At 41.4% G+C, this 25,032-nt stretch overlaps 1 protein-coding gene across 1 annotated transcript in view; it reads right to left on the reverse strand.

Annotated features, from left to right (window-relative positions):
- samd11 (sterile alpha motif domain containing 11) overlaps positions 1–25,032 on the reverse strand; it is a 172,074-nt gene that overhangs the window by 93,909 nt on the left and 53,133 nt on the right. Inside the window, 1 exon segment of the mRNA XM_034173284.1 lies at positions 19,943–20,118. Within this exon segment, the coding sequence (XP_034029175.1) occupies positions 19,943–20,118 (176 nt within the window).

A 25,032-nucleotide genomic window follows, 5' to 3' on the forward strand; every position in this document is an offset into this window, starting at 1 on the left:
CTTCTCCTCCCTGCCTGGTGGCTCCATCCTCAGCATCCTTCTCCCTATATACCCTGAGTCCCTCCTCTGCACATGTCCAAACCACCTCAATCTCACCTCTGACTTTGTGTTTCAAAACTGTCCTACCTGATTTGTCCCTCTGATATGGTCATTCCTAATCCTGTCCATCCTTGTCACTCCAAAGAGAATCACAACATCTTCAGCTCTGCCTCCTGTCTTTTGGTTTGTGCCACAGTATCTAAGCCGTACAACATAGCTGGTCTCACTAGTGTCTTGGTTGACTTTCCCCTTCACTCTTGCTGATATTCTTTGGCCACAAGTCACTCCTGCCACCTTACTCCACCCACTCCACCCTGCCTGCACGCCTCCTTCACCTCTCTACCACACTCTACAGTACTTTGGACAGTTGACCCAAGTATTTAAACTCATCTACTTTCAACCATCTTTACTCCTTGTAACCGCAGTTATTCCAATGGGCTCCTCCCATTCACACACATGTACTCAGTCTTGTTCCTACTGACTTTCATCCCCTTCTCTCCAGAGCATAGCTCTACATTTCCAGGCTAGACCTCAACCAGCTCTCTGCTCTGACTACAGATCACAATGTCATCGTAAAACATCATAGCCCATGGAGACTCTTGATCTGTCCCTCAATTTGTCCCTCACCATTGCGAACAAGAAAGAATCAGAGCTGATCCTTGGTGCATCCCACCTCCACCTTGAATGAATCTGTCATTCTACTGCGCATCTCACCGCTGTCACACTGTCCTTGTACATGTCCTGCATTACTCTCACATACTTCTCTGGCCACACCAGACTTCCTCATACAAACCACAACTCTTCTCTTGGCTCCCTGTCACAAGCTTTCTCTAAATCCACAAACACACAATATAACTCCCTTTGGCCTTCTCTATACTTCTCCATCAGTACTCTCGGAGCAAACACTGCATTGTAGTGGGTCTTTCTCATCATGAAACATATTGCTGCTCACAAATCTCATTTGTTTTTTAAAGCCTAGCTTCTACTACTCTTACCATAACTTCATGCTGTGGCTGATCAACTTTATGCCTCTGTAGTTACTGCAGCTCTGCACATCACCCTTGTTCTTAAAAATAGAAAACAGCACACTTTGTCTACACTCTTCAGGCATCCTCTCTCTTCCAAGATTGTATTAAACAGTCTGGTTACAAACTGCACTGCCATCTATCCTAAACAATTCCATGTCTCCACTGGAATGTCATCTGGACCAACTGCCTTTCCACTCATTATTCCTCTTCATAGTTGCCCTCACTTCATCCTTGCTAATCTCTTGCACTTCCTGATTTACTCTCTCCATATCATCCTTCCTTTTCTCTCTCTCACTTTCTTCATTCATCAGCTCCTCAAAATATTCACTCCACCTTCTCAAACACACTCTCATCACTTACCAGCACTTAACCATCTCTATCTTTTATAACCTAACCTGCTGCACATCCTTCCCAGCTCTGTCCTGTTGTCCACCCAATTGGTACAAGTCCTTTTCTCCTGCCTTACTGTTCAACGTCTTGTACAGCTCCCCATATGCCTTTTCCTTAGCTTTGCCACTTCTCTTCTGCCTTACATTGCATCTCCTTGTACTGTGTACTTTCATCATGTCTCCGACTATCCCATTTCTTTTCACAAATTTCTTTCTCCTTATACTTTCTTGAACATCTTCGTTCCATCACCAAGTCTCCTTGTTTTCCTTCCATATCCAGATGTCACACCCAGTACCTTCCTAGCTGTATCCTTCACTACATATGCAGTATTCCAGTTGTCAAAATTGCTTCCCCTGCCTGTCCCACCTGCTCACTGAATTCACACAACAGTCTTCCTCCTTCAAGTTTCACCATCTGATCCATTGTTGAGCTCTGACTCTCTGACTCTTCCTCTTCTTCTTTGCCCAGCAGTAGCCCAATATCTGTTTGGCACCCTGCTGGGTAACAGCATCAGTGGTGGTCGTCATTAACCCAGGCCTCGACGATCTGGTATGGGAATAGATTTGTACTCTGCATCTTTATTTAGCTGTTTGATTGCCGGATGTCCTTCCTGATGCAACCCTACTCATTTATCTGGGTTTGGGACCAGCACTCAGAATATACTGGCTGCCCACCCCATATGGCAGAGATTACCTTTCAATGATTTATACTTTTAAAACTGGTGTCTACAATGCTTTTATTTTTTATATTTATCTAAAAACAACTAAAGTGCAACTGATTACATTTTTTTTTTTCCATTAAGAAAACCATGTATTATCTGTATTACATGTCGTTTTTGCTGCTATGCTGGTCACGGTAAGCGATTGCAGTATAAATGGCCAGTGGTGTGGAGCTGCGGCTTTGGCACGTGGCACATAGGTGGCAGTGCTGGAGGTCGCAGTGTGAGCTGGCGGAGGCTGGCAGATCAGCCACCCTGACGCCATGTCCTCACACTAATGCTAGGAAAGTGCTGACAGACAAACGGCAGGGATGAGACTGCGACGGTATGGAGGAGGAGAAGCAGAGAAAAGAAGAGAAAGAGCGAGACCACATCACACGGTGTGTAACATCTGGTGCTTGCAGGTTTTCTGCATATCCTCCTCGACTCTCAACACAACAGGCCGCACACACACAGCCCACTCCAATCTGCACAGGTGGCCAACAGCAACAAATACAGCTAGGCAATATGCAATATTCAACAACCCACAGCAACGAAATCGGGCAATGATGCTGTGAAGAAGACAAATGAGCAATATCATATTTACATACAAGCTCTGCATGGAAAAAGGAAAATGCAAGTCCCGTATTTACAAAATACTGCACTGTAAAGGTTTAAAGGAGATGTATAGATCCAATCTGTACACATTCTCTTGAATTTTCTTTCCCGATTTCTAATGATAAGAGAAACCATTGTCTTGCTGCTCACAGCTGGATGGAAAGGCTGCCCACAACTGGGAAGACAACAAGCAGAGGGAGTAATAAATAAATACAGAAATAGATACATAAATAAGTAAGAGTAGCCTAAGTTCACTTCTCCTTGTTGTACCTCCACTGTACAAACTGACATGAAGTCGATAAGACAGACAAGTGAGAAGCCAGAAAAAGAAAAGCACAAAGGAAACAGAACACTGCAGACACCAAGTCTGCCATTTTGCATTTAGCTTCTGCTGCACTGAAGCACAAAGGCGCTACTAATGTCCGTTACATTCAAGTGTGCACAAAAGTTTGTGGAAATGGTTTTCAAAGTTCTACATTTAGGTCCATATATATTTGGACATAACTTTTAAATTTTTCCCATCTTGATGCATTCTTTCCATTTGTCTTTCAGAACATTTTAAGTAGAATTAAGTTCTATACCCACCCTGAGGTCCCTGGATTCTAAAGCGTGAATTCTACAATTCCCCCTACACCAGTATGATGTAGGTTACGTCTTCAGCTAAGGCTGGCTCCCATTTACAGCTGGGTGGACCAGGACAAACGTGCTAGTGCCGCACCATGGAAACATCTAACGCCCTGAATGCCAAACACACCCAGGCAGATAACCGGCCCAACTCCACCACTTGAAAGCAACTGTCTATAATCCTCTGCACAGCCACACCCAAGTCCATACCTGATACAGCTCATGTCTGTTGGCAACTGGAACCTCCTTTCCCTGAGCAAAGGACAACAATTTATATTTCATTCCAATATGTACACATATTGGTCATCCAACTCCTGTCTCAGTGAGAGCATGGATGCATTTTCTACCACTCTTTAGTGATACATAATTGGAATTTTACCGTCACAGTATACATTTCCCATCACAATTTTTTTTTTCTTCTAAACCCGCTTATTCCAGTTAAGGGTAACAGAGGGTTGGATCCTATCCTAGCAGCCATCGGGTGAGAGGCGGTGTAAACCCTGGACAGGCCACCAGTCTACTGCAGCGTCATAGACACAGACAGACAAACACATTCGCACTCTCACTCGCACCTACAGCCAATTTTCAGAAACATCAATACACCTAACCTGCATGGTTTTGGAAGTAGGAGGAAGGCAGAGCACCAAAGGGAACCCACGGAAACACAGGGAGGACACGCAAACTCTACACACACAGTGCATCCAGAAAATGTTCACAGCGCTTCACTTTTTTCACATTTTGTTATGTGTAGCCATAACCCAAATGGAGTAAATTTCCCTAAAAATTCCACATATAATATCCCATAATAACACCATGAAAAAAGTTTTGGTTTTTTTGAAAATTAAAAATAAAAAATTAAGAAATCACATGTGCAAAAGTATTCACACCCTTTGCTCAAAACTTTGTTGATGCACCTTTGGCAGCAATTACAGCCTCAAGTCAAATATGATGCCACAAGCTTGGTGCAGCTATCTTTGGGCAGTTTGGTCCATTCCTCTTTGTAGCACCTCTCAAGCTGCATCAGGTTGGATGGGGAGCGTGGGTGCACAGCCATTTCAGATCTCTCCAGAGATGTTCAATCAGATTCAGGTCTGGGCTCTGGCTGGGCACTCAAGGACATTCACAGAGTTGTCCTGAAGCCACTCTTTCAATATCTTTACTGTGTGCTTAGGGTCATTGTCCTGCTGAAAGATGAACCGTCACCCCAGTCTGAGGTCAAGAGCACTCTGGAGCAGGTTTTCATCCGGATGTCTCTGTACATTTCTGCATTCATCTTTCCCTCAATCCTTACTAGTCTCCCAGTTCCTGCCACTGAAATATCCCCACAGCATGATGCTGCCACCACCATGCTTCAATGGTGCCTGGTTCCTCCAAACATGACGCCTGGCATTCACGCCAAAGAGTTCAATCTTTGTATCATCAAACCAGAGAATTTTGTTTCTCCTGGTCTGAGAGTCCTTCAGGTGCCTTTTGGCAAACTCCAGGTGGGCTGCCATGTGCCTTTTACTAAGGAGTTGCTTCCGTCTGGCTACTCTACCATACAGGCCTGATTGGTGGTTTGCTGCAGAGATGGTTGTCCTTCTGGAAGGTTCTCCTCTCTCCACAGAGGAATGCTGGAGCTCTGACAGAGTGACCATTGGGTTCTTGGTCACCTCCCTAACTAAGGTCCTTCTCCCCCGATCACTCAGTTTAGACGGGCAGCCAGCTCTAGCAAGAGGATCTGAAGTTCTTCCATTTATAGATGATTGAGGCCATTGTGCTCATTTGGGACCTTCAAAGCAGCAGAAATGTACCCTTTCTGTACCCTTCCCCAGAATTGTGCCTTGAAACAATCCTGCCTCTGAGGTCTGCAGACAATTCCTTTGACTTCATGTTTGGTTTGTGCTCTGACATACACTGTCAACCGTGGGACCTTATATCCACACAGGTGTGTGTCTTTCCAAATCATGAAAATTCAGTAAGGTATATCTTATATATTATATTCCAATTCTAAGGTGGTACTATGCCAGTATACAAAGGTATATCTAATATCTAAAAAGGAAGAGTAAAATAGGAGAGTAGAAAAGAGTAGAGTAGAGCCACTTAGGTGCCTGGTCTTGAGAACCAGGGATGGTAGGTTAAAAAGCTTTTTTATCCCATGGGAACTCTCCCTACCCACCCAAGCAGCTCAAGAAAAAGGTATATGTACAATATAATAATAATAAGACATAAGACATCACAGGAGAAGATTGTAGTATAGGTAATTAGTATGTAGACTAGTAGTAAAATCAAATATAGTTAGTAGGCTAAGCTGTAGAAGCAGAAGCTGTGAGTGTACTGGTATCTATCTAAAGTAACTCTGTTAGCATACTATAGGAAAATAAAAAGTATAATCATTATGCTATCAAATGGAAACATAAGAACGTAGGTACTATATGTTGATGTCTTAAGAGGAACACATAAACTGATGAATCACTAAAAATCTCCACCATGTAAAATAAATTGTAAATGGCGAAAATAAGCTTGTTATAGTAGAGCTAAATTAGCCATGAATAAGCCAACCATACCCAGCAAGCTAACATGATAAACAAAAACGGTATTTAGTGTATAAAGTATAATAGCGTAGTTAAACCTATAGTAACGGTATTAACAAGTACATATAAAATAAATGTGGGCAAAAGTATGAATTAATGTGGGTTATCAAACACAAAGGAACCAACTATATACCAACGTTGCTAAGGCCGGCAAGATAAGCTAACGTTAGCTGTTAGGTATAACTAATTGTACCCCTCCTCCAATATGTACTTAAATATAATAATATTAAAAAGGGGGGAACAAATCATGTCCAATCAACTGAATTTATCCCAGGTGGACTCCAATTAAGCTGTAGAAACATCTCAAGGATGATCAGTGGAAACAGGATCCACCTGAGCTCAATTTTGAGCTTCATGGCAAAGGCTGTGAATACTTAGGTACATGTGATGTCTTAGTTTATATATATATATATATATATATATATATATATATATATATATATATATATATATATATATATATATATATATATATATATATATATAGGAAAGCAAAAATGTAAAAAAAAAAAACTTTTTTCACATTGTCATTATGGGGTATTTTGTGTAGAAATCTGAGGGGAAAAAAAATCAATTTCATTCATTTTGGAATAAAGCTGTAACATAACAAAATGTGGAAAAACTGAAGCGCTGTGAATACTTTATGGATGTACTGTACTTATATTTGCCCTGCTAATAGTCGCAGGGAACATTATTAAATTTTTTTAAAAATTAATCAATCAAAATTAAATGAATGTTTCTACAGTCTGAGGCCTACCTCTAAATTCTAAGTTTTACAGAAACCCGTTTTTGTTTTGTGTCTTCTTTTTGTTTTTGTTTGTTTGTTGTTAATGTCCTGCTGACAAATACAAAAAATGAGGTTGAAACAATTTTTTTCTCCTTGGCAGAAGTAAAACTAATAAACATGAGCTTGTAATGCAGATGGTCAATTTTAATTTTAGGGTAATTACATACAAATCTAATGACCAATCTATGAATGAGAGCAGTTTGCATTTGATCTGCTATAAAAGGTTAAGAACTAAATGGAGTTCAGTTCAAATCAATCAAACAATAACAAATCTAAAGAGTACAGCATATTATGATTAATCTGTCTGGAACAGGCTGTCCTCAAAAACTATGACTGCAGAGACTGTGCAAAGAATATTTCCTTGTTACTTCATCAGCTAGAGCTGCTTAGAAATGAAACAAAAAAGAATGGCAATGTTAGAAGAAAAAAATTAAAATTAAGTTGTACTCCACCATGTGCTTACAGATTACATCTCTGATTCAGTACATTTCTATATGTAAAAGGTCTGTCTCTTTTACTGACAACCACACCTGCTTCTAATCCATCATTGCAGCAGGTGGCAGATACGTGTATGAGACATTACATAAGCAATAACAAAGCTGCTTTTTGATTAACATGACCAGATTTTAAAGAGTTTGTCTTCATGTTACTCCCTTTTAACTCAGTGAGTTACAAGATGTAACGTTTATTGTTTGGAGTTATTGTTTTAACAAAGGAAGGACTCATGTAACTATTCACTCACTGTATTTTACAGGGTAAAAGCCTGAGATAACTTTGTCCTTTCTGATTAGATTACCATAAATTTAATATCTGTAGGAGATTGCAGGATTTGCTGCTTTTCTCATTAACTTGCAGGTCAACATAAGGTAGTCTTTTTTTAATTTCTGTCTCTCTCAGAACACAGTTTCAGATGTACGAGCAGCGAGAGCTGTCTGTATCATCAGCTGATCGCACAACATGGACAGTAGTAAATATTGTGAAGAAACAATGAGTGTATTCGTTTAAGCCACACCCAGATCTAAAGCTAAAGCAGTGAATATACTCCTGCTAGCCAACACCCAATCAAACTTAATTTCTGTGCCTCTGTTACCATGCAAACCAGCATAAACAAGACCAACAATTCTCAAAGCTCCTCCAGCAGGCTATAAAACCTCCAAGCTCACTAATTAGTGCTTGAGGGGAAAACCATTTCCAGTAATTTCACGCTGGCCGTGACCCCTTACTGGCATAAGGCACATCGGGTCAATAAAGCCAAAGGACAGAATGTCAAACACAGCACTGCTGCAGCGTCAGTGCCTCTCTCTTCCTCTGTGGTTATTGTTCACACTGAGTATAGCGTCGCCATTAACAAAATGAGCTGCTACAGTTAGAGCACAGTGGGAAGATCTTTTCTCATCACGGGAGGTGGAAAGTAACTGGAAATGAAAATACTGCGATAATAATCGGCAAAATCAGACCTCTTCTTCCATTGATAGAAATATCACGTGCATTCACTTGCAGTGTCACAACATACCCCGTTATTGGTATGATAATGCAAGAAATGTGTGTGAAAATTCCCTCATGCACAGCTACTTTAACTATTATGTGGCTGATTTTGAAAGAATTCAAAACAGTCCATAAATACTGGGACAACAACAACAACATTTTTGTTGATTTCCCTTCTCTTGTAATGTATAAGTGAAAGCAAATGAGAAAAATGCTTTATGGTGCAGACTGTCAGCTTTAATTTTGTGGCAATTACATTCAAATATGTTTAATAGTGCAGAAATTTCAGTGGTTTCCCCTGCACAGTCACAATGAGGGAATAGCACCAGCAGCCACGTGTACAACTACAGTGTATCTGGAAAGTATTGACAGCGCTTCACTTTTTCCACATTTTATGTTATGTTACAGCCTTATTCCAAAATGGAGTATTCTTCTCAAAATTTCTACTCACAACACCCCATAATGACAACATGAAAAGAGCTTGGTGACTTCTTAATGCTTTTATTTTTAATGAATTTGCTCCTCAAAAACTTTTCACATTGTCATTATGGGGTGTTCTGTGTAAGATTTTGAGGAAGAAAATGAACTTCCTCCATTTTGGAACAAGACTGTAACATAACAAAATATGGAAAAAGTGAAGGGCTGTGAATACTTTCTGGATGCACCGTATGCTGTCCTAAGGATGATCTGTAACCCTTATGTTGCCTTTCTTCCACTATTTAACCTACATGAAATATAAATGCATGCATTTTCTTTTATAGAAAAATCAGTTGCATATGTAAATGACCAAGTAACAAATAGCCTTTGAGAAAATCCCTTCTTGAATGTTAATATTGAGTAAAGTGGCTGTGTTTTTCTGACAGTTTAGTCTGAAAGGCCAACATCAGCGGGTGTAACTTATAAAATCTAGAGTGGTTGCTGGGTAATTACCTAGACTCTCAGTCAGCACTTTTCAGTCACAGCCTTGTTTTCTACAGTCACTGAAACAAACACTCAGGTAAGCTTTGTTTTACCCCTGAGTAAGACAGTAAAATTCAAAGTTACCAACATCAAATATTTAGTTCCCGAGATGAATTCCATGAATCATTGTTAATGAAACAAAGTGTGATACCCTCGAACAACCCACAGTGGCAACCTCCAACGAAACACCAAGGTAAAAGCCAAATGAGACTGTTTCCAATTAGTCTCTTCTGAGGTCCCTCCAGGGGGTTCAAAAGGAAGAAGAAGAAGATGACGAAAAAAAAGAAGTTCCCTATAGGTGGTGCATGAGATCCATTTGGGGGGACCTTTCTTCCTGCCCTACTCCCTTCCTGCTCAATATCATTGTTATGGCTCAATAGTGGATGGTAGTTCTATTTTCCATGAATACAACACAGACAATCTCAAAAAGTACTTTTGATACTGCATCTACATATTGGTGGAAGGTGGCAGATGGCAAACCAGATGTTCCATTGTTTTAAATGACGGGTCGGGCCACTGAGGTCTGGGAACATGCATTGATGCCATGTATCACCTCATCCACCACACCACAGAATTGCTCCAAGCCATGGACAGCAACCACCCAGGCAGATAACTGGTCCACCTCCACTTCCCAAAAGTGGATGCCATCTATTTCCTGCAGCCAGGTGAAATGTGAATGTGCCCTTGGCCTTTCCCAGATAATGGGGAAATTAACAGCTGAGTGGGATCATGCTCAGAGAAATATGCAACATGTATGAAAATTAACATTAATCTGGTTAAACGAAGGTAGATGGGCTCATAATGAGTTTGAGAACATACTGACAGAAGGTAAGCTATAAGAAGACAGCAGCTGGCACTTGTAAAATTTTCCATTCACAGCGTCAAAGAAAGCAAAATGGTAAAGACAAAGTGGCAGGAATGTTTTTTCTTTTTATGTAATGCAAAGAGGTAAAATACCACCATAGGAAGGAAAAAAGGAGAGAAAATTAAAAAACACCTCCTACTGATAATACCGCCTCATGATCGCTCTCGCCATTGGGCATAATAATGTTACGATGTAAAATAATCTATAAATAATTCACACATCCTGCAACTGAGTGGGTGTGACGGGTCCGTCTGCCAGCCCTGATGACGTGTGGATGAGACAGCACAGATACACTCACACATATATACACAGACCCTGTATTTTTCACATCCATTGCCCAAATCCAATTTGTTACGACCCTTCTACGACTCACTTACAAAGCTGCGGTCAATGTAAATCACATTTCCGTGATTGGACATCCCATTATCCCGTTCGTCCAGACCCACATTGGGGGATAAAGCAGAGCTGAGACGGATGCTCAGGACAGACCGGAGCTGCGGCTCCAGCGAGTCCGTCGCCTTTCAAAGGGTAAAAGCCTGACATAGTATTAGTCATAAGTGTTCTTTAAATTCATTATCATCTTAACACGCCAGTGGCACAAGTGTCAGGGGGAGGGGAAGCCCTCTTAAACAAGGTTAGTGGATCCATTTAAAGCTTCACAGTTGCTGCGCTGTCCACTGTGTCACACGCAAGTCTCAAGACACGAAAAACATCCCCTCCTGTAATGAGGCTGCACAAGCTGCTTATAATGCAGCTCGGGACTTTCTGAGGTTAATCAATGAACAGCCTCTGCATTTTATTTGTCCATAGCCTGTCTGATTTCAAATGCACAACAAATTTGTGGACAATATGTATTTAACGCATTGAAACGTCTTCATTTGATTCACCATAATAAGGTCACCCACTGTAACATATAAGCATATAAATAGAGTTTTACACTTTACACTACATCTGGAGTGTAAAGAGCTCCGAAATACTATATACTCTTGTGGATTATTTAATTTTTCACATTTAACCCAGATGATAAATAACAAAAAACTAAGAAATCACATGTACATAAGTATTCACAGCCTTTGCCATGAAGCTCAAAATTGAGCTCAGGTGCATCCTGTTTCCACTGATCACCCTTGAGATGTTTAATTGGAGTCCACCTGAGGTAAATTCAGTGCACAAACCAAGCATGAAATCAAAGGAATTGTTTCTAGACCCCCAAGACAGGATTGTCTCAAGGCACAAATCTGGGGAAGGGTACAGAAACATTTCTGCTGCTTTGAAGGTCCCAATGAGCACAGTGGCCTCCATCATCCATAAATGGAAGACGTACGGATCCACCAGGACTCTTCCTAGAGCTGGCCGCCCATCTAAACTGAATGATCGGGGGCAAAGGGCCATGGTCAGGGAGGTGATCAAGACCCTGATGGTCAGCCTGTCAGAGCTCCATCATTCCTCTGTGGAGAGAGGAGAACCTTCCAGAAGGACAACCATCTCTGCAGTAAAGCACCAATCAGGCCTGTATGGTAGAGTGACCAGACAGAAGCCACTCCTTAGTAAAAGGCACATGGCAGCCCACCTGGAGTTTGCCAAATGGCACCTGGAGGACTCTCAGACCATGAGAAACAAAATTGTCTGGTCTGATGAGACAAAGAGCAAACTCTTTTGGAGGAAACACCGCTCATCACCTCACCAATTACCATCCCTACTGTGAAGCATGGTGGTGGCAGCATCATGCTGTGGGGATGTTTTAAGCAACAGGAACTGGGAGACTAGTCAGGATTGAGGGAAAGATGAATGCAGAAATGTACAAAGACATCCTGGATGAAAACCTGCTCCAGAGCGCTCTTGACCTCAGTTCATCTTTCAGCAGGACAATGACCCTAAACACACAGACGAGATATCAAAGGAGTGGCTTCAGGACAGCTCTGTGAATGTCTCTGACGTTGTCATTATAGGGTGCCTTGGCAGCCAGTCTGCTCATTGTAAGTCCGATCCCATCAGAGCTCAGAAGCTACACAGTGCAGGACCTGGTTAGTACTTGGATGGGAGACCTCTTCGGAACACCAGCGGCTGTGTGTGTTTCTCCAGGTAAAACAGGAAGAGCATGTGGCATAAAACATCTGCCAAAATACCAATGTGGATGTGGCTGTATCCACTGTGGGTACCCTGTGCAAGAGAAAAAAAAAAGAAAAACAACAAACGGAAGCAGGCGAAAGGACAACAAGTCGAATTTTGACAGAAAAAAAAAACCAAATTTATTCCATTTTGGAATAAGGCTGTAACATAAATTATGGAAAAAGTGAAGCACTGTGAATACTTTCAGGATGCACTGTATATTCTGGCTCTGTCACAGAATCACAGCTGATGGCTTGTCCACAGGAGTCTTCTGGTGCAACAACGGTCAAACTTTACACCATTTGACTGTGTCATACAACAACTTTCCTGGCAGTGCTGAAACTCTGTGGCTGAAACATAGGGTTTGTTCAGGCTACCAGTGCAAATCAGATTCTTTGCATAACTGTTTCAAATCTGATCTTACTGACTTTTCACACACACACACACACACACACACACACACTTTATATATATATATATATATATGTAAAAAAATATATATATATATTTTTTTTTTCTTTTTTTAATTAGAGTGATCCTCGAAAGCATGCCAAAAATAAAAATGTCACTTTCTTAAGGTGCTTCCTGACACAATTGTTCATCTTGATGAGAAAATGTTTTGTGCAAAATTTTATTTCAAGACAACTACTCTAACCACTGCTGCATGTGGGGTGGAAATTGTAATGGTTGAGCATATTGACACAAACCAGCAACCGTAATGCATCTGTTCACAAATGAAATATAATTTGAATATATATGAGGTCTATTAGAAAAGTATCCGACCTTATTATTTTTTTCAAAAACCATATGGATTTGAATCACGTATGATTACATCAGATATGCTTGAACCCTCGTGGGCATGCGAGAGTTTTTTCATGCTTGTCGGTTACGTCATTCGCCTGTGGGCAGTCTTTGAGTGAGGAGTGGCCCACCCTCTCGTCGATTTTTTCATTGTTTAGGAATGGCTCAGAGACTGCTGCTTTGTTTGATCAAAATTTTTTCAAAACTGTAAGGCACAACTGAGTGGACACCATTCGATAAATTCAGCTGGTTTTCGGTAAAAATTTTAACGGTTGATGAGAGATTTTGGTGTGTAAGTGTCGCTTTAAGGATGGCCCACGGCACCTGACGGCGATCTGCGCTCTGAGGCGGCGGCGGCGTCTCGCTGTTTCAAGCTGAAAACCTCCACATTTCAGGCTCTGTTCACCCAGGTCATCATCAGAGAACAGAGAAGTTTCAGAAGAGGTCGGCATGAGGAGTTTATGCAGACATTCCACTGTTAAAGGAGATTTTGTAATGAAAGAACGTGCGGGCAGAGTCGCATGTCGGGCCGGACCCGACCGCGGGGGGTCGCGACAGGAAAAACACCTCCATTGGAAACCTTAATGGACAAGTTGGAACATGCCCAGCTGTTAAACAATTTCTCAGATACTCACTTGTTGAAAGCCATCAAAAGCTGCCTGAATTTTACAAATGGTTTTCAACATGGAGGTGTTTTTCCTGTCGCGGCGCAGACGGATTTGCGTCGTCGTCACGGAACCGACTCCGTGAATTTGCCCGCACATTCTTTCATTACAAAATCTCCTTTAACAGTGGAATGTCTGCATAAACTCCTCATGCCGACTTTTTCTGAAACTTCTCTGTTCTCTGACGACGACCTTGGTGAACAGAGCCTTAAATTAGGATGTTTTCAGCTCGAAACAGCCAGACGGACGCCACCTCCGACCGCGCTGCGCCGATCCGCTTTGTGAGCTGTCCTTAAAGCGAAAGCAACTCCACAATCTCTCATCAGCCGTTAAACTTTTCACCGAGAACCAGCTGAATTTCTCGAATAGTGTCCACTCGGATATCCCTCACAGGTCCTGAAAAAATTTTGATAAAGCAACGCGCGCCGTCTCCAGCAGCGTCTCAGACAAAGGATTTCAGCCGAGAAAAAGTTATATTGGATCAGTTCCCACTGACCAATAGCGTTAGAGCTTACTGCCAACAGCTAGCCCATCAGACCACAGCATACGAAGGTCAGGAACAAGCTGACAGATGCTGGTTGAAAAAATGGCAACAAACATGTCAACAACAGCAGAAAATTGTCTGCCAGCGAGGTTTGCTGAGTTCACAGAGGAGGAACTGGTGGAAATACTGAACTCCAACGATGCCAAAAACACTAAGAAGGTAGACAAGCACGCAACTGACGTTTTAGAAGCATTCATTGCATCAGAATCAATCATATGCTGTTCACAACAAAATCAATTGATCTAATTTACTTGACTCTGTTGTTTGCTTAATTTGGGAGGGGGTTGGAGAACATAACAATTGATGGATGGTAAGGAGTCCAACATAGAGAAATATTGGATGAAGAAAAGTTATATTGGACGAGGCATAGCCGAGACCAATATAACTTTTCTTTTACCATCCATTATTTGTATAATATATATATATATATGCACACACACACAGAAAAGCCTTGGATAAACATTGTCTGGAAAAAGAGATTCTACTTGGTTGCCCACAAATTGCAAAAAATAAATACATTAATGATAAAAATATATTTTGATTTGAAGTCATTGGTGCAGACTGCGTCCCCTGAAATGTGGTGGTGCTGTCACTTTAATAAATCTGGTGACGTCAGGCCTTGTGAAACTGCGGGAGCATATTTAACGCAGAGATTTGGGTTGGACCCAGGAACTGGCTGAGGCGGAAGACGAAAAGTGTTGTCACGCACTTTGTAGAGCAGAACAGCATAAATGGCCATTCCATTTATGATGCATGTTGATTGGTTCACTAAGTTGTGCCCATTTTGCACCTTTCACATTGTTTAGAGGGGAGATGTTCTGAGCTGGTGTGCGTACCTTGACAGACATGCATGCAGGCTGCAAACTGGGGTTAAACAGTGAGTGAACTTAATGTTTCTTTCAGTCTGTTGGAGCTGTTGAGAATGTTACTGCAGGTGGATTGACATATTTTCAATGCAACAACTCGGTGGCCTAATGTGATGTTCATGATAAAACAAATCCAAGGTTTGGTTGCGATGTCTTATCTGTGTCCAGCAGAGGACCACTACTGTTGTCTACTCCTGGTTGTTGTGTTTTTAATCTGTTTTTGTATGTGTGTACGTGTTTTTACCTAAAAATATTAACTGACATGTTTAATACACAAATTCTAACTTTTTAAGGAAATTAGACCTGGTTAATTTAGCTACTATAAGAACAAGGTGTTGTAATTAATGCCACTTTTTTAATGAATGCCATTGGGAGGTGTGAAGCCCCACAAAGAAAGTAAATGTTTTTGTTGTGTTAGGTTTTTCATAGATATATATAAATTGTTCAGCATGAGGTGTGTTGTTGTGTGACAACCAAGAATCTAACCAAGAAAAAAAAAAAAAAAAAAAAAAAAAAAGAAAAAAAAATGCATGCATGCACACACGCACACAAAGAAGCCCAAAGTGAATGTGCAGAATGCAGTGTAGAATAAAATTCTCCATCAGTTTTGACAACATATTACACGCTGCAGGGTGTAAATACACAAACACATGCTCAACATGAAGTACAGTGTGTTTCAGGTGTGAATCTGATTCAGATTCTGGTTCTGGTTCAGACCAAAATGCAATCTGAATCACATTTCAGGCCACCAATGAATGAGGCTTGAAATGGATTTGGAAAAAACATATTTCATGCAACTTTTGACCAGTTGCACAACTTGAATATGGACATGAACTGGATTTTCACTGCCAGTCTGAACAAAGACATAGTGTTCCTTCCTGCCTACGCCGGACTTTGGCCAAAAAAAAAAAAAAAAAAGAAACCAGGACCAACAGGGCAGATAAAAAGCACTGCACATCAGTCATGAGTGTCACAACTTTCAGACTCACTGGATAAAACAGCAGCTGATAAACATCGACAACAGCAGCAGAGCTGTTCGGTAATAGATGTGCAGCTGAGCAGCCACTGACTGATTTATTGCAAGATGGAAAAAGCTTTGTTTCACAAACAAATCACTGACAACCATTTTAAGATGTATACATACTTGTAGTATTTAATCTACCACTTTATTTCAGTTTTGATGCAACCAAAATTCTCCAAGTGCTAAAATCTCCTGAAACAAAATGCTAAAAATCTTTTAATCTTTTCATTTTTTGACAACAGCCATTTGGACATCTGCACAGATACACTTCTCTTGACTGGACTGAACTCATCCACGTCATCTTTGAGAGACAGACGTAAGATGCATGGCTGTCGGGCTTCCTCCTTAATTTTCATGCTTTAAATCAACAATTTTGTGTTACTATCCTGATAATATGCAATACCCAACAGAGATATGAATGACACAATTTGTTTTTTGTTCCCATGTTTCATGTACTGAAGTAAAAATATGTGGCTGGCATGTCATATTAAGATGCTGATTGAACAGCATGATGATTGTTGCACATTATTTTATTGATCACAGTCAAAGCCCACTCTAAAATGTGCAGTTTTATGACACAACAAAACACCACAGATGTTACAGGTTTTGCGAGATTGTGCAATTGGAACGTTGACCCCGCCAGAGTTGCTGCCTGTCAACTGAATGTTCATTTCACTACCACAAGCCGTCTCCAATAATATTTCCAACTGCAAAATACGTTTAACCACGTCAACCCAGAACTGCCACATCCAGACTTTTTTTAAAGTTCAATTGCATATTTTAGAGTGACTTTTTATTGTGAACGCTTTATCTGTGTAAAGGCAAAGTGCTGACTAACAGGGATTTTAAGAATTTTTTCAACAAAATTTAAGAGAAATAAACGTTTTTGTTCACACAAGAAGTCTGATATACAGTAGTGTTCAGAATAATAGTAGTGCTATGTGACTAAAAAGATTAATCCAGGTTTTGAGTATATTTCTTATTGTTACATGGGAAACAAGGTACCAGTAGATTCAGTAGATTCTCACAAATCCAACAAGACCAAGCATTCATGATATGCACACTCTTAAGGCCATGAAATTGGGCTATTAGTAAAAAAAAAAGTAGAAAAGGGGGTGTTCACAATAATAGTAGCATCTGCTGTTGACGCTACAAACTCAAAGCTATTATGTTCAAACTGCTTTTTTAGCAATCCTGTGAATCACTAAACTAGTATTTAGTTGTATAACCACAGTTTTTCATGATTTCTTCACATCTGCGAGGCATTAATTGTTGGTTTGGAACCAAGATTTTGCTGGTTTACTAGTGCGCTTGGGGTCATTGTCTTGTTGAAACACCCATTTCAAGGGCATGTCCTCTTCAGCATAAGGCAACATGACCTCTTCAAGTATTTTGACATATCCAAACTGATCCATGATACCTGGTATGCGATATATAGGCCCAACATCAGGAGGAGGAGGAGAAACATGCCCATATCATGATGCTTGCACCACCATGCTTCACTGTCTTCACTGTGAACTGTGGCTTGAATTCAGAGTTTGGGGGTCGTCTCACAAACTGTCTGCAGCCCTTGGACCCAAAAAGAACAATTTTACTCTCATCAGTCCACAAAATATTCCTCCATTTCTCTTTAGGCCAGTTGATGTGTTCTTTGGCAAACTGTAACCTCTTCTGCACGTCTTTTATTTAACAGAGGGACTTTGTGGGGGATTCTTGCAAATAAATTAGCTTCACACAGGCGTCTTCTAACTGTCACAGCACTTACAGGTAACTGCAGACTGTCTTTGATCATCCTGGAGCTGATCAATGGGTGAGCCTTTGCCATTCTGGTTATTCTTCTATCCATTTTGATGGTTGTTTTCCGTTTTCTTCCACGCATCTGTTTTTTTTGTCCATTTTAAAGCATTGGAGATCATTGTAGATGAACAGCCTATAATTTTTTGCACCTGCGTATAAGTTTTCCCCTCTCCAATCAACTTTTTAATCAAACTACACTGTTCTTCTGAACAATGTCTTGAACGTCCCATTTTCCTCAGGCTTTCAAAGAGAAAAACATGTTCAACAGGTGCTGGCTTCATCCTTAAACAGGGGACACCTGATTCACACCTGTTTGTTCCACAAAATTGACGAACTCACTGACTGAATGCCACACTGCTATTATTGTGAACACCCCCTTTTCTACTTTTTTTTACTAATAGCCCAATTTCATAGCCTTAAGAGTGTGCATATCATGAATGCTTGGTCTTGTTGGATTTGTGAGAATCTACTGAATCTACTGGTACCTTGTTTCCCATGTAACAATAAGAAATATACTCAAAACCTGGATTAATCTTTTTTCAGAATACAAATAAGAATGAATATGTCACTTATGGTTAATAGACTACAGATTAATCTTTTTAGTCACATAGCGCTACTATTATTCTGAACACTACTGTATTTTACTTCAACTGATGAAAAATAGGGATGAAAACAAAGATGTCGCTTTTATGTTTTTGTTGCGTATATGTTTTAGCAATGTGTCAAATCACACACTTCTTCCACTATGTTAGTCTCTTTTGTTGTGAGCCTATGAAGTCTCTAAAATCAGCAATTCCAGCTTTCAGCCTCATTATGAACTTTCTGCTTCTTTATTCTCTTCAGTTTGTGGTTCGAAAAGATAATAATGTCCTGTACACTCCTCATGGTGCCCACTTACCAACTCCTTGTTGGCTCATGAGTTGATGGTTTGATGGCATTTGGGATAGTAAGCAGCAGTGTGAGGACAGTTTGACCTGACGCTGTCCTTTCAACATCACGGCCGCTGCACTGTGACGGCTGATTAGCAATTTGAGTGACTGCACTCACATTGCCTTCTTCTTCAGCTTTGCTGAGAGCTTTTCACTTTTTTAAAACCTCAGCTCAGATTAAATGCGGTACCCTTCTTTGCCCAGGTAAAGAGTGGGTTTCTCCATTTTTGCACAAGCCTGCGGGTAGGATTTGTTTGTAAGACATCAATAAACAGCTAATGACTAGTTTATGACCTAAAGTGATCAAAAATACTCACCCTTAGCAAGAACCAAGTGTCTGTCCAATCTGCTGTCACAGATGAGGTTTTTTTTTTTTTTGTCTCTATTGTGATTAGATTTTGAGTATGAAATCAGCAAAAATAAACTTCTACCCCGTTGCATGAAAAGGCACAGCACTTCTGAAAAAGTCTCTGCTGCTAGCCAAGAAAAGTCACACCCCTTTGTCATATTATATCTTTCTCATATTTGTCTTTTTAATAAAAATTTTAAGTTATATATGCTGTATATTGTTTGTTTTTTCCAGTGGTATCAAAAATTGTATAGTGTAATGATATTTTTCCAGGGGTTGTATCAAAGATAGAAATTCCATTATCATATCAGCACTAGGTTTCTGACTTTCAAGTAATTTATGATCTGTTCTCTCGCCTCAGTGAGAACTGTGACTTTTGTAGTTGTTGGCTGTTCCTATGATAATGCCTCTACTTCTGACAAAGTGCTCCATTAGAGCCTATGGAAACTTGTGTCATGCACATAATTCTATAACAAATTAAGACCAGCAGGTCCTGATACTGAGCATAATATCCACAGAGGAATACTAATGAATAGTAATAAATTATTAACACACACAATATGAATGCTACATGGGCATCTTTACCAGGATTTGCTCTATATTGTGGTGGTTTCTCTTCCAGGACAGGCCTAACCATTTCACCAGGTTTACTAATCCCTCTAACAGCCCAACAGAAAACAGGTAAGAGGAAAACAATAATCCCTCCTTGGCAGAGTAAATCTACTAAATGATCAAATCATGTTAAGCCTATAAAAGGAACATACAGAGTAACAATGGCATTGGCCTCAGCCTCACCTTTTTCTCATGATACTGTAATGCAGCTCGTCCTCCTGCTTGATGTGGGCATGGTCCCCACTGGCACGCTCACTGCCTTCACTGTCGTCACTGCTGAAGATGGAGGCCAGCTCCTTCTTGGGCACCCGGTTGGGGGGTACAGGGATGGTCCGCTTCTCAGCCAAGCGCCCGCGGTTCTGCACATGGCCACAAAGCAAAAGGAGATGCTTCAGAAACACAACACAAATATGGAAAATAAGCTGGTCATATTGATGGAAAATAAAGAGGTATACATTTTATGGCCTAGTTCAAAAATATGAAGGCAAAGTGTGACATAACCATCAAAATTTAAAAGTGGTCTTTTTTGTGAAATGTTATCATTTTAGGTATGGTTATATATCAGATTTTCAATATTTCTATTGGTCTCGGTTCAGTCATTGCTAGAAATTATCAGTGCATATATACTATAATGTGCTAGAGCGTAACGCTTGCAACAACAGTTGGAGGTATCTTCTTTAGTCTGCAGAAGCCTGAAACAAAGAAATTCTGTCCATTAGTTCCTTGTATTATTGAACAAGTAATATAATTATTCTATTGAAGCAGAGTAGGAGATATAGCTAAGGTTTTGACACAAATAAATCAAGGACTTATTATCAGCGTTACACTTACAACAGTTTTACCTTGCTTTAGAAACATGATGTTTTTCTAGGAAATGACATTTCTACCTTTACAAAAATGTATTACTGTGTGTTAGTATGAAGCACAAACAAACAAACTGACAAACTAAAAGGTTATTTCTTTAACAACTTTAAATGATAATGCTAAATATCAATGTCACACAAAACTGATGAAAAAAGTGCTATTTGGGGGGTAAATTTCATGCATATCTCTGGAACCGTGCAGAATTTCTCCATGAAATTTTCAGTACCTGTCAAAGAGACTATAAGCAACTCACAGATAAAGCTGGATGGTGCTAAATAAAATAATGGCTTGTTCATGATAAATGCAATGCATATCAGCAGTAATGCTTCGTTATTTTTGAACTAGGCCTTATGATACCTGCATAGGAATGCATTATAAAAATTTTACAAGATACTAGAGTTTTTAAAACATCTAAACAGCTCATTTTGCACCAACAGAACCAAAAAAAAAAAAACAATGATGTTGTAGTGGCCACCAGACCGATGCTTTGAAAACAAAGTCTTGTTACAGGTCCTTTTAACTTGAAGACGTACAAGACAATAAACTGTATTGATTTTGAGTTACTGTGTCAACAGTCTGGAGGGGATGACTCATTCATTCATTTATTCACTCACTGCATTTTAGAGGGTGCACGCTTAAGCGTTTACAAAGCAGAGGAGTTAAGAACTACTTTCCAAAGTAGTACCAGGCTGCCATGAGTTTCCTGGCTCAAGTAATTCAAGTAATACTGTACAGAACTTGGTTATCACAGCTGTTTAATTGTACATTAAATTACTGTAGTGTGGTTTAATTTATTAATTTCCTGCACTGATTTCACTGTAATAATTCAAGCACCTACAACACGGTTTTTATTTCCAGTGTTCCATCATACTGTTGGGAAACGACATTGTGTGCCATGAAGAGCCAATAGTGTGCAGGTTTTTCTTACAAACATTCACCTAAGCTGATGATTTCACAAACTTGTGCCCCTCAGTGCAGGGTGATGCTCATCATGATATTACCTAATGTGAATGTTTGAGAAGAAAACCTGGATCCTGATGACCGTCCCTGTCATAAAATGCTTGTACGTTCCCCTGCTCTCCGAGCTACCCTTCTGGATTGATTTTTTTGTGTTTTTGTTTTAGGTGTGGACAGTTTGCACCTGGTTGCAGACGTCTGTCTGTGTCTGGAGAAACTTGGTAAATACAAGTTGCATCCAGTGGTTCCTGCACCATCAGAGGGGAAAATAGTCTTGTGTAGGAAATATCAGGAACTGGCAGAAAAAAAAAATCACAAAAGCTCTCGACATTCCTAGTTCCTGCATTGTGAAAGTTCCTACAATAAGCTAAGGTGTTTTACAAACTCTTAGTAAAAGCTGCTTCTACAGCAAGCAAAGAAATGTTGATGCAGCCATCACGTAGGAACTATCCTGCACCTGGAATAATCCTAGTGGAACAAAAGCGTGCTGTGGGCCACCACGGGATTTGGCACATTTTACACCGTGCTCTTCCTGATGCAACTCCAGTTCTAAATGAAGAAACCTGCTCGCAGCTCCCGGTGTTCCCTAACTGTCTCCGAGCCGTGTCTCCGAGCCAAGTACTCACCGGGACCTACTCTGCATCACTTCTGAGATGTGATGGGAACAGATGTGCTCAGAGCTGCAGCAAATTTTAACAATAATGAAAGAATGTCTTTAGCATCAACACGACAGTAAATTCAGAAGTTACGCTGAGCAGAGTTTGGAATTCAAAAGCCACAAAAACAAAAAGGTAAATTTGGAAAAATAAAGTTTCGTTTTTGTTTATGCCAAAGACCAGAAGATGGTTAGAAAGTCAGGGGTAAAGAGGAAGAAATGTGTCCTTAGGGGGTAAGTGTTGTGTGTTGGGGGGTGTGGCTGGACATTTTGGTGTTCTTTTCTTTTCTTTGCTCTCCAGGTGGTATGAAAACTGATTTGTCTGTGGAGAAGGTGCTGGCTGAAGAGTCCTTCACCCTCATCAACATCATGTGCAGCACCTGTGGATGGTGCTCACATGCAACCTTAAAGACTTTCAGCTGAAGCAGATAATTAGATGGCGTTCTGCATTTAAGCCATGTGTGATTCAAGCAGAATTGCCGGGAACTCGACCCTGTGATGTTCGTTTGTGAGACGCTGAGGACCGCGCCTGGGTTTGACACATCGTGCCTGTGAAGCAGGAGGGGTGAGGGACACATGCTGTCAGCACACATCAGAGGTGATTAATTGTTTGACTACTTGTTGATAGTAACTTGGTATTTTGTTACGCAGTAGATTTGAATTGTGATGAGAATTGTGCAGCTCGCTTCTCACTGCTGTGGCGTGCGGACAAGTGATCCTCCACCTGTTGTGAGAAGCTGCTCATTTGCATAAAGCTTAAAATACAGACCTGAATGTGTTGCTGATGGTGTGTGTCTTTTGAAGGATATTGGTTGTAACTGCTGACTTACCTCACCTCTTCTATCCTTCGTAGAGAGTCGGTTTGTCGTGTCCACCTGGGGGGTGTTTGGCGGTAACAGTGAGTCCAGAAGCGCCGGGCCTCGATCCTTTTGGGCGCTGGAGAGCGTGCCAGCCTTCACTCCACCAGAATGACGCTGTTTTAGTTTCTACACTTTATTATGCACCAGAGGGTGAACAAATAAATTGTTTTTGTTATTGGAACCACTTTCTGGTTATTTTAGCGCTGGGTTCCGTCAGACGCAGGTCCGCTCCTCAACCCGCGTCGACACATAACAGTAGTTCCCGGCCATTCCATAATGGACCCAGCGGCAGAGGCGGTTCCTTTCGCCAAAAAAGTTCAAGAACACTTGGAGAAAATATGGGAGCAATTACAGCTTCTCGCAAACCAAATTAAACAAACAGACTCCCGTGTTACGGAGCTTGCAGCGCAAGCCGTTCCGCTTCCTGCTGCTCCAGCTGCGGCACCATCGATACCGGTCCAGATAACTCCGTCACCCAGAGATTTGGCGTCCAAACCGATTATTTGTCATCCGGAGCCTTATGCGGGAGACGTCAAAGCCTGTGCTTCGTTTTTGATGCAATGTTCTCTAGTTTTTGCTCAGCGACCGGCTTCCTTCTCTTCTGATGGGAGCCGTGTTTCATATGTGACAAATTTGCTCCGAGGTGACGCCTTAGCTTGAGTCATAGCGTTGTGGAGTAACAACTCGCCGTTGTTAGGATCCTTTAAGGATTTCTCCCGGGAGTTCCGACTCGTTTTTGACCATCCAGTGAAAACGAATACCACTGCCCAACGGTTGCTGAATCTCAGGCAGGGGAGGCGGAGTGCGGCGGAGTATTCCGTAGACTTCCGGATTTTTTCTGCTCAGTCAGGTTGGAATGCCGCAGCTTTACGAGGAGTGTTTGTAGATGGGTTAAATGAGTCATTAAAAGACGAGCTGGCAGTCCGTGACGAGCCAAACGATTTAGATGAGCTAATATCGTTGGTGATTCATCTAGATGATCGGATGAAGGAGCGTGGACGCGAGAGAGGGCGGCCATCAGAGCAGGTTTTTTCGTCTCGGGGCTTTCCCCGACACAGATCTGGGCCACCTCTTCTTCGCCCCACTGAGGCTCCTCCGACGGGACCTCTGGCTCCTCTTGCTGACGAGCCCATGCAGCTCGGACGAGCAGAGACCACTGTATTGCCCCGAGATATAAGCGTCAAGAAAAATAATGGTGACGTATCTCCAGGTGTTCTGGGACAGGCAAAATAACACACACACACACAAAAAAAAAAAAAAACTTGTATGGGTTAATGTTTTGTTTTCTTTGAATAGGGGTTATAATTTGTTTGGGGAGTCAGAGGCGTGTCTGGTGGAGTGAACGTTAGGCGGTTAGAAGCCCGTCTGGGCTCACTTGATCGTTATTTTTTATGTGTAGTTAGGTATTTTCTGTTTGGGGTTTGGGGTCGTTTTGTTTTGTTGTTTTTTATTTCCCTACATCCCTAACCCCAACCTCACTTGCCCCAAGACCGTTCGTCTTGTGGGTTGTGGGGTGGTGCAGGTTTGTCACGCTGAGCGTTCTCAGAAGACCTCTGCACCTAGGGGGGGGTTGTTAGGGGTGTTTTTCTTGGTTTGGTTAGGGCCCGGTTCCACTCCAGCCTCGGTGAGCCTTTGTACCGTTCATCATCGGTGTTGCCGGGGTGTGGTGCAGCGGGAACATACCTCAGTCGGAGGGGTGGGCCGATCTGTTGTCGTTCGCCATTTCGGTAGTTCCACCCCTCCCGAGAGGCTGGGGTATGGTCGAGTTGGGGCACCGGACGTATTTCCGGTTTTCCGCTGCGCCTTGGGGTTGGGGCTGGGTTAGTTTTTCCTGTTTCCTTCCCCGGCTTAATGTTTTGAGCCGTTCGCCAAAATTGAGCTGCCGAGGGGCTCTGGGAGGGACCTGGGGTCTTTCGGGGTGCCGGGGAAGGTAACAG

Source organism: Thalassophryne amazonica, chromosome 6 (genome assembly GCF_902500255.1).
Source record: "Thalassophryne amazonica chromosome 6, fThaAma1.1, whole genome shotgun sequence".
Lineage (NCBI taxonomy): Eukaryota > Metazoa > Chordata > Actinopteri > Batrachoidiformes > Batrachoididae > Thalassophryne > Thalassophryne amazonica.